Genomic DNA, 12,485 nt, shown 5'->3' with positions numbered 1-12,485 from the left:
CCCAGTATATGTAGGCAGGGCAGGTGTATATGTCCCCAGTATAAAGTGATGTGAAAAACTATTTGCCCCCTTCCTGATTCTTTTGCATGTTTGGCATACTTAAATGTTTCTGCTCATCAAAAATCGTTAACTATTAGTCAAATATAACATAATTGAACACAAATGCAGTTTTAAATGATGTTTTTTATTATTTAGTGAGAAAAAAAACTCCAAACCTACATAGCCCTGTGTGAAAAAGAAATCGCCCCCTGAACCTAATAACTGGTTGGGCCACCCTTAGCAGCAATAACTGCAATCAAGCGTTTGCGATAACTTGCAACGAGTCTTTTACAGCGCTCTGGAGGAATTTTGGCCCACTTATCTTTGCAGAATTGTTGTAATTCAGCTTTATTTGAGGGTTTTCTAGCATGAACCGCCTTTTTAAGGTCATGCCACAACATTTCAATAGGATTCAGGTCAGGACTTTGATTAGGCCACTCCAAAGTCTTCATTTTGTTTTTCTTCAGTCATTCAGAGGTGGATTTGCTGGTTTTGTTTTGGGTCATTGTCCTGCTGCAGCACCCAAGATCGCTACAGCTTGAGTTGACGAACAAATGGCCGGATATTCTCCTTCAGGATTTTTTGGTAGACAGTAGAATTCATGGTTCCATCTATCACAGCAAGCCTTCCCGGTCCTGAAGCAGCAAACCAACCCCAGACCATCACACTACCACCACCATATTTTACTGTTGGTATGATGTTCTTTTGCTGAAATGCTGTGTTACTTCTACGCCAGATGTAACGGGACACGCACCTTCCAAAAAGTTCAACTTTTGTCTCATCAGTCCACAAGGTAATTTTCCCAAAAGTCTTGGCAATCATTGAGATGGTTTTTTTTAGCAAAATTGAGACGAGCCTTAATGTTCTTTTTGCTTAAAAGTGGTTTGCGCCTTGGATATCTGCCATGCAGGCCATTTTTGCCCAGTCTCTTTCTTATGGTGGAGTCGTGAACACTGACCTTAATTGAGGCAAGTGAGGCCTGCAGTTCTTTAGATGTTATCCTGGGATCTTTTGTGGCCTCTCGGATGAGTTTTCTCTGCGCTCTTAGGGTAATTTTGGTCGGCCGGCCACTCCTGGGAAGGTTCATCACTGTTCCATATTTTTGCCATTTGTGGATAATGGCTCTCATTGTGGTTCGCTGGAGTCCCAAAGCTTTAGAAATGGCTTTATAACCTTTACCAGACTGATAGATCTCAATTACTTTTGTTCTCATTTGTTCCTGAATTTCTTTGGATCTTGGCATGATGTCTAGCTTTTGAGGTGCTTTTGGTCTACTTCTCTGTGTCAGATAGCTCCTATTTAAGTGATTTCTTGATTGAAGCAGGTGTGGCAGTAATCAGGCCTGGGGGTGACTACAGAAATTGAACTCAGGTGTGATAAACCACAGTTAGGTTATTTTTTAACAAAGGGGGGGGGGGGGGAATCACTTTTTCACACAGGGCCATGTAGATTTGGAGTTTTTTTTCTCACTAAATATTAAAAACCATAATTTAAAACTGCATTTTGTGTTCAATTATGTTATCTTTGACTAATAGTTAACGGTTTTTGATGAGCAGAAACATTTAAGTGTGACAAACATGCAAAAGAATAAGAAATCAGGAAGGGGGCAAATAGTTTTTCACATCACTTTATACTGGGGACATATACACCTGCCCTGCCTACATATACTGGGCACATATACCCCTGACTACATATACTGGGCACATATACCCCTGACTACATATACTGGGCACATATACCCCCTGACTACATATAATGGGCACATATACACCTGCCTACATATACTAGGGCACATATACCCCTGGCTACATATACTGGGGCACATATACCCCTGGCTACATATACTGGGGCACATATACCCCTGGCTGCATATACTGGGAACACATACCCCCTGGCTACATATACTGGGGACACATACCCCTGGCTACATATACTGGGCACATATACCCCTGGCTACATATACTGGGACATATACTCCTGACTATTTATACTGGCACATATACCCCTGGCTACATATACTGTGCATGTATACCCCTGGCTACATATACTGGGGACATATACCTCTGGCTACATATACTAGGCACATATACATCTGGCTACATATACTGGGACTACTATACTCATGGCTACTTATAATGGGGACACCTATAGACCTGGCTACCTATGCTGGGGGTACCTATTTTGGGGGAACTGCTGTCAGATTATCTGCATTTTTGTGGAACCGCTGTTATATATTTTGGGGAACAGCTGCGACATTATGTGTATGTTAGGGGAACGTCTGCTGCCAGATTACGCGTATTTTGGGGAACTGCTGCCAGATTGTGTGTGTTTGGGGGACCACTGCTGCCAGATTATATGTATGTTGGGTGTTACGTGTATTTTGGGTGATTTGCTGCCAGGTTTCGCGTATTTTGGGGAACTGCTTCCAAATTATGTGTATGTTGGGGGAACTGCTGCTGCCACATTGTCTATTTTGGGGGAACCACTGCCATATTATCTGTATTTTGGAGGAACTTCTACCAGATTATGTGTCTTTTTGGTGAAATGCTGTCAGATTGCATCTATTTTGGGGGGATACACTACGGCAGAGCTCAAACTTCCCCGGCAGACCTTTTACATCACTGCTAAGGTCGTGAATATTTGGCCCCACCCGTGACCACGCCCACATTATGCGTGACCACGCCCATTTTTGGCGCGTTTTTCGAGGTGAGTCCACTCAATTCTTTTCCCAGGACTAGACCCCTGTACACATGAATACAGCTAGCCATAAGTAGACTTACATTTTTGTACAACAGGAGGAGATGGCAGTGCTTCGAAATGCAGGCTGTGCCAGAATTGACCAGCTGCATAGATGTGCAGAGCCCACACACAGGCAGATTACACAACTTGCATTCAAAACAGATGCAACAAATGGAGGATATTAGCTTCCAATGAACAGTTTGCGCACAGAATGTTCAGTACTAAACTCTTCCACCAGGGGCGTAGCAATAGGGGGTGCAGAGGTAGCGACCGCATCGGGGCCCTTGGGCCAGAGGGGCCCCGAAGGACCCTCCCTCAACTACAGTATTAGCTCTCTATTGGTCCTGTGCTCATAATAATGACTTCTGTAGATGCTTTGAATAGTGGTAATCATTAACAAATTGTTCCCCTTTCCTTTCTTGCACCTCTGACACTGTATTTGCCATTGGCAGGATTGGTGCGCCATATCCAATGTTATGTATAGATTGCTTGGGGGGGCCCCATTGTAAAACTTGCATCGGGGCCCACAGGTCTTTAGCTACGCCACCGTCTTCCACCATGTTGAGGAGTCCTCACAGGAGGGACCTAACCTCTAACTGACAATTAAACATGGTGTAAACCTGGGGCAGCTAGCCATAAAATGGTCTACACATTTTCTAAAGAACATCAAAGGAATTCTCAGTGCTTCTATTCAGGCTGGAACTGACATGATTACCTGCAGAGGTGTGCAACCCCCCCCCCCCCCCCCGAGACTTAAATACATACCTTGAACTCAAAACAGAGACACTGCGCATCTATGCAGCTGGTCAATTTCGGGTGCAGCCTGCATTTGGAAGTACCGTCATAATAAAATGTGGCATCATGGCATGTGCCCAAAATAAGGAAAGAGGAGCCTATATTATATGTTATATGAATTCTTTACTGTTGGGATATTTTGTCCACATGTGCAAGCCCCTAGTTTTAACATATGCCCTGCCTGTTAATGATAAAGAGTTTCTGTAACAATCGGTGTCAGCACACAGAGAGAATCTGATTATTGGTGATCTGCAGTATCACCAAAAATACAGATATATACCTGATTATTAATGATCTGCAGACTCACCAATAATACAGATATAGCTAACCTCTGGACACTTATGTAATGTGAGTGTTTGGTGCAACAGTAATGACTGAGTGGGACCACCCGAGGAGCTGGTGGTCTTTGGCCGTATGGGAGTTACCTCCCTCAGATAGGTGCAGAGACCTTTCAGCAGCCTGAGACGTCCAAAGGGGTGAAGCCCCAGGCTGAATAGCAGAAAGGCCCTGAGGCTAAGTGACACCTAAAAGGTGGGCTTTACAAGCAGGACTGGAGACTAATCTCTCAATGGAGAGGGATAGCTCTCAAGGTCGGGCAGGCCAGGTCGGCAACACACGGGCAGATAAGGTACAGAGACATAAGGCTGATTCAGAAACCAGGGGTAGGCAGGATTGGCAACAGGATATCAGATATGCATAGGTACCGAATCAGAAAGCAGAGGGATAGTCAAGAATGCAGTAGGTCATAACAGATATCAAACAATGCCTATTGTGATCTCTACACCCTGGAACTAGTCTGAAGTATAATATGATGGTAACACAGAATCCCTAGTCTTGGGTGGGAGGTCCGTGGTCTCGACACCCTGGAACTAGTCTGAAGTATAACCCAATGATAATACAGAAGTAATCTGGCTCAGTGTGAATTCCCAGGTCCTCCTGGTTCAAACACACTGTGGGATCCGACTATGGTCTGAGTGCTTCCACGTAAGTGTTCGCAACGGTAGACAACTTGAGACTGACCAGCAATAGGTATATATAGAGCGGCGCTCTCCGGCGCCACCCACCGCTGATCAACCAATAGCCACTAGTTCTGGGATCAGCTGACCAACCTGGTCAGCTGATCCCTCCTCGTTTGGCATAAAGGTTCTGCCTCTCAGCCTCTCAGCGCGCGCGCGCGTATTCCTCAGTCTGTGAGCACTAACAGGCCCAGCCACCTCAGACGCACGCTGCTGCGTGCAAACCGCCGCGCTGGACGCGGAATCAGCCGCCTCGCCGCCAGTCTGCGCGCCGGCTTCTCCGCAATCTCTTACAGTTTCTTTGGAATTCAAACCAAGTGGGCATTTGCATGTCCTGTCCCCAAAACTCTTCACTTTGACTAAATGTCACTTAAGGTTAAAACATGGGATATTCATATTGGATTTCCACAACATGGGAAGTAAACATATTCAACGAACTGCTAAGGACAAAACAGTTTTAGGAATATCTGCGTTCTGCTGACCAACCTACCAAATGCAAGTCCTGGTGTGGGCAAAATGGTTTGTGGAACTTGATCCATTCTCATATTTTTAAGGTAAATGTTTCTTATTTTATACTTGTATAACTAAACCTGTGTAACTTCACCCTGGTGTATTGCTGCTCTGATATTGGTGTCATTGCCATAAAGGATTTAAACATCGACTTGTTTAGGAAGGTGTGTAGAAGCTGGCTAAGGCCCAGTGCACACCAAAACCGCTAGCAGATCGTCAAAACGCTAGCGGTTTTGGGAGCAGAGAGCCGATATTTGCTGGGTGCACACCGAGCGGATTTTGTATGAGATCCGCCGGCTGCATCCGCATCAGCATCCGCGTGGCTAATGTATCTCTATGGGCTGGTGCAAACCGGCGGTTAGAGGTTTTAAGAAAACCGCAAACGTGCAGCAAGAGGCACGTTTGCGGCTTGCTAAAAACCTCAAACCACCGGTGTGCACCAGCCCATAGAGGTACATTAGCCACGCGGATTTTCAAGCGGATGCGGCCGGCGGATCCGCCCAGTGTGCACTGGGCCTTAGATTTAGATATTGTCAATGACTGCTTTTTACACTACAGTTGGCTCATCTCATCTATTCTTGAAAACCAAGAGCATCACTAGCTTGTTGATTGTGTTACTATTCTTCACTTTCTGCACATTTGATTTGTTGTCTACTGTTTTGTACTTTTGTGTTAATTCAGCTGTTTACCAATGATTACGAAAATGTCCCCTTCGAAGCCATCTCATATTTAACTGGAGAATGTAACTATGGAGGACGTGTGACAGATGACTGGGATCGGCGCCTCCTACTTACCACTCTAGCAGATTTCTATAACAATGACATACTGGACAACCCCCGTTACTCCTTTTCTCCAAGTGGCAACTACCTAGCACCACCTAAAGGCACTTATGAGGATTACATTGAATTCATCAAGGTAGCTTTCAGAGAGTCTAAAAATGATTATCAATAATGTAAATGTACCATGCTATCCTAGAAATACTTTTGAGTTCTTGCTGGATGTCTGTGTGCCCACTTGGAAGACTAGTTCTAAACAGAAATAGAAACGGCAATGTATATTTTGCTTTGTTGTTTTTTTTTTTTTTAGAGAGTGCGGAAGGGTTAGAATCTTTTTTCCATTCTCTTGCACTTCTCATGCTGGGGTTCACATTAAAGCTACAGAGGTCCAATGGACAGGGATGGAAATTCCCTTTATCTGTCCAGAAAGAGGTTCTAACCCCCATGACATGCTATCTAAAACAAAAATAATATTCTCCACTGGAATTGGATTTAACAATAACTTGCCTCTGTGGTGGAAAGCTAAATTAGTGGAAAATGTTTATCTTTTGCTGAGCCATCCCACAGTTATGTCCTGATTTACAACCCATTTTTAGAAGTTGACCAAAGCAGGTATGATGTCAGGGAAGTGTATATTGTTTTTGTTTGTTTGTTTTTTGTTGGGGGGGGTTGAATGAAAGTGGCACATCTCCTCTAATACAGTGATATTGAGTTAAAGGGAAGGTCCAAGCGAAAAAAAAAAATGAGTTTCACTTACCTGGGGCTTCTACCAGCCCCATGTAGCCATCCTGTGCCCTCATAGTCACTCACTGCTGCTCCAGTCCCCCGCTGGCAGCTTGCTGACCTTGGAGGTCAGGGCCGAATTGCGTACATTTTTACACATTCCCGCTAGTGCAGGAACATTAACACCTACATTTTTACGCGTTAGTGGTGCAACGCGTAAATTTTTGTTCCTGCACTAGCTGGAATGCGTAAAAATGTATGCAATGTGGCCCTGACCTGCGAGGTCAGAAAGCTGCCAGCGGGGGACTGGAGCAGCAGTGAGTGACTACGAGGGCACAGGATGGCTACATGGGGCTGGTAGAAGCCCCAGGTAAGTGAAACTCATTTTTTTTTTTTGCTTGGACCTTCCCTTTAAGATATCTTCTTCTTTGTGGGAAGTAAACGTTAAGGTCCAGTTTAAGCTTATGGGAGCTGCAGGTAAGGTTGTGGAATATAGAATGTAATATTAACTTTCCAAAATACCCCGAAACTGTTCAAGGTGCTCCTGTTTTTTATCCATGAAAATGTGGATAGTGTAGCAGAAACTCATTGTGACAGGAATACAGTATGTACCGTAGGGCTGGATAGTGACATTTTGAGTATTGGCTGTTCCTACTTAGCAAACCAGTATGGAGTCCTCGGGCAAGACTACTTAACACTGCATGGTGGTCTACTGAGCGCACCCTTAGCAGCTGCAGCTCTCATGCGCTTTCAGTTAGATAGGAGAAAAGCGGTATACAAAGGTTAGGATTATTTAAAACATTGATGGGGCACTTAGTGCTTTAATACGGTCTGTTCTGCTCTTTCTTCCTGGCAGCGGCTCCCATTCAGTCAGCATCCTGAGGTCTTTGGCTTACATGAAAATGTTGACATATCAAAGGATCTGCAGCAAACAAAAATCATTTTTGAGTCCTTGCTCCTCACACAGGGAGGAAGCCGACAGGGAGGCTCATCTGGAGCCAGTGACAATACCTTATATGAGATAGCCAATGATATCCTAAACAAGGTGAGTACATTGTATGCCCTTTATATTTACCACCTACAAGAACATTGATCTCAGACACTTATTTAACAGATAGATTTTTACAAATCTGAATCTAGTGTTTCTGTACATTCAGATCAGCTTCAGGCAGGAAAGACCCAAGCATAGACTAGAATGAACAGATGTAGCTATATTTTATTTATTTATCGTATTTATAAAGTGCCATCATATTACGCATACTGTAATTATCAGAGTATAAAAAGACATGTATGCCACGCATACCGAGCTAACGCCACTGAAAGAGAGTCACAGAAAATAAGGTAAAGTGGCCTATTGATATCTGAACTAAGCTCCCTTAGGTCCCATTTCCACTACAGCAGAAATTGAGCCGAATCCGCAGAGTTTCCCCGCAGGCAAATCGCGCGGGGAAACTCTGCCATAGGGGATAATGCTGCCATCATCCAAACCAGCGATTCGGCCAACGTTGCAGCATTTTTCTGTGTGGGGGGCAGCGAATCCCATAGCCGTGCATGGCATGGCTTCAGGGATTCGGCTGCATCCTCGCACAACAAGGAAGTGCCGCCGCGCATCGCGCAGGACGCATGGCGGCTACTGGAAACGGGCCGTTAGTATCCAGGGATGGATGATATCTGGGCCGGGTGCCTTATTTATATTCCTATTATTTCCGCATGCCTGCACCCCTTCTTGCCGTAGGTTAATGCTTATGCAGAATGTGACAGAGGTGTGTTTTGTGAAGACACGAGCAAAGCATGCATTTACTATCTTAAGCCTCATACTGTAAAGACACATAATTCATCTTCAGGCTAGCAAAGCATTCTGGAGCTATGCGGAGGCGGAGGAGGTCCAAAAGAGCAAGGCACAAGGAGCATCATACGGTGGGTGGGTTGAGTGAGAAGAACAATGCTCTAGCCTCCTTGCCGGACTAATTCCCCCGGCAAGGAGGCAGCGCAGCACTTTTTTTTTTTTTTATTATTTTTTTTTAAATCATGTAGCGAGCCCAGGGCTCGCTACATGATAGCCGCTGAGCAGTGGCAGCTCTGCAGCCACTCCGATCGCTTCCGACGATCGGAGTAAGCAGGAAATCCCGTTCAGAACGGGATTTCCTGCTGTGCTTCCCCGGTCACCATGGCGACGGGGCGGGATGACGTCATCGACGTCGGGACGTCATAAGGAATCCCGATCCACCCCTCAGCTCTGCCTGGCCCTGATTGGCCAGGCTTCGCAGGGGTCTGGGGGGGGGGGGGGGGCGGCTCGGCACGGCGGATTGGCGGCGATCGGAAGTTACAAGCAGCTAGCAAAGTGCTAGCTGCTTGTAACGAAAAAAAAATTATGCAAATCGGCCCAGCGGGGCCTGAGAAATCCTCCTGCGCAGGTTACCCCGAGCTGATAAGGGATAACCGGCAAGGAGGCTAGGCTAGCACTTGGCCAAGTCAATCGGCCGGGCCGATCACTGGCTGAGGTGTCGGGGGCCGCTGTGCCAACACTACATTTTTGACAGAGGTGGTCGGATTTTCAGCAGAGGCGGTCATATGAGATGTGTATGAGATTTTAGCTTTAGGTCAGTCTTCCAAAATTGAGTTTAATGCCCCATCTTTAAGAAGGCCTATGTGCTCAACTTATAAAACACTTCTAAACTGACTGGAGCATCCATGTTTTTGTTAAGGGAGTTTCAATTCAGTGAAGGAAAGCAGTTTTCAGTATGACTGACCATCTTTTCCCTTTACAGCTACCAAAGGATTTTGACATTGAAGCAGCTCTGCAGAAGTTCCCGGTGAGATACGAAGAGAGTATGAATACTGTTCTGGTACAGGAGATGGAGAGGTTTAACAAGTGAGTTTGTACTGCTATTTTACTATCACTTACAAAGGCTATCCACTAGATGGAGCATATGTCCCTATTTAGCAGAAATGGAACGCAGAAGATGCATATTATGAATATGCATGCAATAAATCTACTAGAGTCACACACCAAAATCAGGCAGGCAGCTGGCTGAGTCAAAACATCTGACCTGTTTACTTGGTGTGGGTCAACAGTGCCAGGTAAACTGTCATGCAAGTAGGATTTTTTTTAAAGCCAATCTTAAAAAATGTCATATATATACTGTATATACAGTGGAGGAAATAATTATTTGACCCCTCACTGATTTTGTAAGTTTGTCCAATGACAAAGAAATGAAGTCTCAGAACAGTATCATTTCAATGGTAGGTTTATTTTAACAGTGGCAGATAGCACATCAAAAGGAAAATCGAAAAAATAACCTTAAATAAAAGATAGCAACTGTTTTGCATTTCATTGAGTGAAATAAGTTTTTGAACCCTCTAACAATAAAAGACTTAATACTTAGTGGAAAAACCCTTGTTTGCAAGCACAGAGGTCAAACGTTTCTTGTAATTGCAGAGTAACCAAGCAGCTTAGGGTGACCCAAACTACTAGGAATGTATTGGGGGATGAAAGGAACCAAAAAGCCCTCCTACTAAAAAAAGCAAAGCTTGGTGTAATTGCCTTCTTAAAACAGAAGGAAATTTGCAATAATTCAGTTATAAATGAACATTTGTGTTTACCCACAATGCACACCTACTAAATATGCAAATTATCCCTTTCCGCCCTTGTTAAGCCAAGCAAGCATCCAGAACCGCTGGTTTATAGCAAGCCTATAGCTTTAAGTTGTACACAGCCATATCAAACCCACATGTAGACAGTCTGTTTCGGACTTTTGGTCCTCATCAGTACATGGCACGGATTGATAAGGCTGTATGAAATAGGGCTTGGTCGAGTACAACAGAGTAACCAAGCAGCTTAGGGTGACCCAAACTACTAGGAATGTATAGGGGGATGAAAGGAACCAAAAAGCCCTCCTACTAAAAAAAGCAAAGCTTGGTGTAATTGCCTTCTTAAAACAGAAGGAAATTTGCAATAATTCAGTTATAAATGAACATTTGTGGTTACCCACAATGCACACCTACTAAATATGCAAATTATCCCTTTCCGCCCTTGTTAAGCCAAGCAAGCATCCAGAACCGCTGGTTTATAGCAAGCCTATAGCTTTAAGTTTTACACAGCCATATCAAACCCACATGTAGACAGTCTGTTTCGGACTTTTGGTCCTCATCAGTACATGGCAGGGATTGATAAGGCTGTATGAAATAGGGCTTGGTCGAGTACAACAGAGTAACCAAGCAGCTTAGGGTGACCCAAACTACTAGGAATGTATAGGGGGATGAAAGGAACCAAAAAGCCCTCCTACTAAAAAAAGCAAAGCTTGGTGTAATTGCCTTCTTAAAACAGAAGGAAATTTGCAATAATTCAGTTATAAATGAACATTTGTGGTTACCCACAATGCACACCTACTAAATATGCAAATTATCCCTTTCCGCCCTTGTTAAGCCAAGCAAGCATCCAGAACCGCTGGTTTATAGCAACTAGCCTATAGCTTTAAGTTTTACACAGCCATATCAAACCCACATGTAGACAGTCTGTTTCGGACTTTTGGTCCTCATCAGTACATGGCAGGGATTGATAAGGCTGTATGAAATAGGGCTTGGTCGAGTACAACAGAGTAACCAATCAGCTTAGGGTGACCCAAACTACTAGGAATGTATAGGGGGATGAAAGGAACCAAAAAGCCCTCCTACTAAAAAAAGCAAAGCTTGGTGTAATTGCCTTCTTAAAACAGAAGGAAATTTGCAATAATTCAGTTATAAATGAACATTTGTGGTTACCCACAATGCACACCTACTAAATATGCAAATTATCCCTTTCCGCCCTTGTTAAGCCAAGCAAGCATCCAGAACCGCTGGTTTATAGCAACTAGCCTATAGCTTTAAGTTTTACACAGCCATATCAAACCCACATGTAGACAGTCTGTTTCGGACTTTTGGTCCTCATCAGTACATGGCAGGGATTGATAAGGCTGTATGAAATAGGGCTTGGTCGAGTACAACAGAGTAACCAAGCAGCTTAGGGTGACCCAAACTACTAGGAATGTATAGGGGGATGAAAGGAACCAAAAAGCCCTCCTACTAAAAAAAGCAAAGCTTGGTGTAATTGCCTTCTTAAAACAGAAGGAAATTTGCAATAATTCAGTTATAAATGAACATTTGTGGTTACCCACAATGCACACCTACTAAATATGCAAATTATCCCTTTCCGCCCTTGTTAAGCCAAGCAAGCATCCAGAACCGCTGGTTTATAGCAAGCCTATAGCTTTAAGTTTTACACAGCCATATCAAACCCACATGTAGACAGTCTGTTTCGGACTTTTGGTCCTCATCAGTACATGGCAGGGATTGATAAGGCTGTATGAAATAGGGCTTGGTCGAGTACAACAGAGTAACCAAGCAGATTAGGGTGACCCAAACTACTAGGAATGTATAGGGGGATGAAAGGAACCAAAAAGCCCTCCTACTAAAAAAAGCAAAGCTTGGTGTAATTGCCTTCTTAAAACAGAAGGAAATTTGCAATAATTCAGTTATAAATGAACATTTGTGGTTACCCACAATGCACACCTACTAAATATGCAAATTTTCCCTTTCCGCCCTTGTTAAGCCAAGCAAGCATCCAGAACCGCTGGTTTATAGCAAGCCTATAGCTTTAAGTTTTACACAGCCATATCAAACCCACATGTAGAGTTTGCACACATTTTAGGAGGAATGTTGGTCCACTCCTCTTTGCAGATCATCTCTAAATCCCTAAGGTTTCGAGGCTGTCTCTGTGCAACTCTGAGCTTGAGCTCCCTCCATAGGTTTTCTATTGGATTAAGGTCCGGAGACTGACTAGGCCACTCCATGACCTTAATGTGCTTCTTCTTGAGCCACTCCTTTGTTGCCTTTGCTGTATGTTTTGGGT

At 44.1% G+C, this 12,485-nt stretch overlaps 1 protein-coding gene across 1 annotated transcript in view; it reads left to right on the top strand.

The window, feature by feature from the left end:
* The window catches only part of DNAH12 (dynein axonemal heavy chain 12), a 257,076-nt gene that overhangs the window by 218,473 nt on the left and 26,118 nt on the right, over window positions 1–12,485 (top strand). Inside the window, exons 67-69 of the mRNA XM_068253712.1 lie at window positions 5,781–6,014; window positions 7,455–7,643; window positions 9,367–9,470. Coding sequence (XP_068109813.1) covers window positions 5,781–6,014; window positions 7,455–7,643; window positions 9,367–9,470 — 527 coding nt within the window. The remainder of the gene's footprint in view (window positions 1–5,780; window positions 6,015–7,454; window positions 7,644–9,366; window positions 9,471–12,485) is intronic.

Source organism: Hyperolius riggenbachi, chromosome 9 (assembly GCF_040937935.1).
Source record: "Hyperolius riggenbachi isolate aHypRig1 chromosome 9, aHypRig1.pri, whole genome shotgun sequence".
NCBI lineage: Eukaryota > Metazoa > Chordata > Amphibia > Anura > Hyperoliidae > Hyperolius > Hyperolius riggenbachi.
Note: the sequence above shows the minus strand (reverse complement) of the source record. Positions and strands in the feature narration are given on the sequence as shown.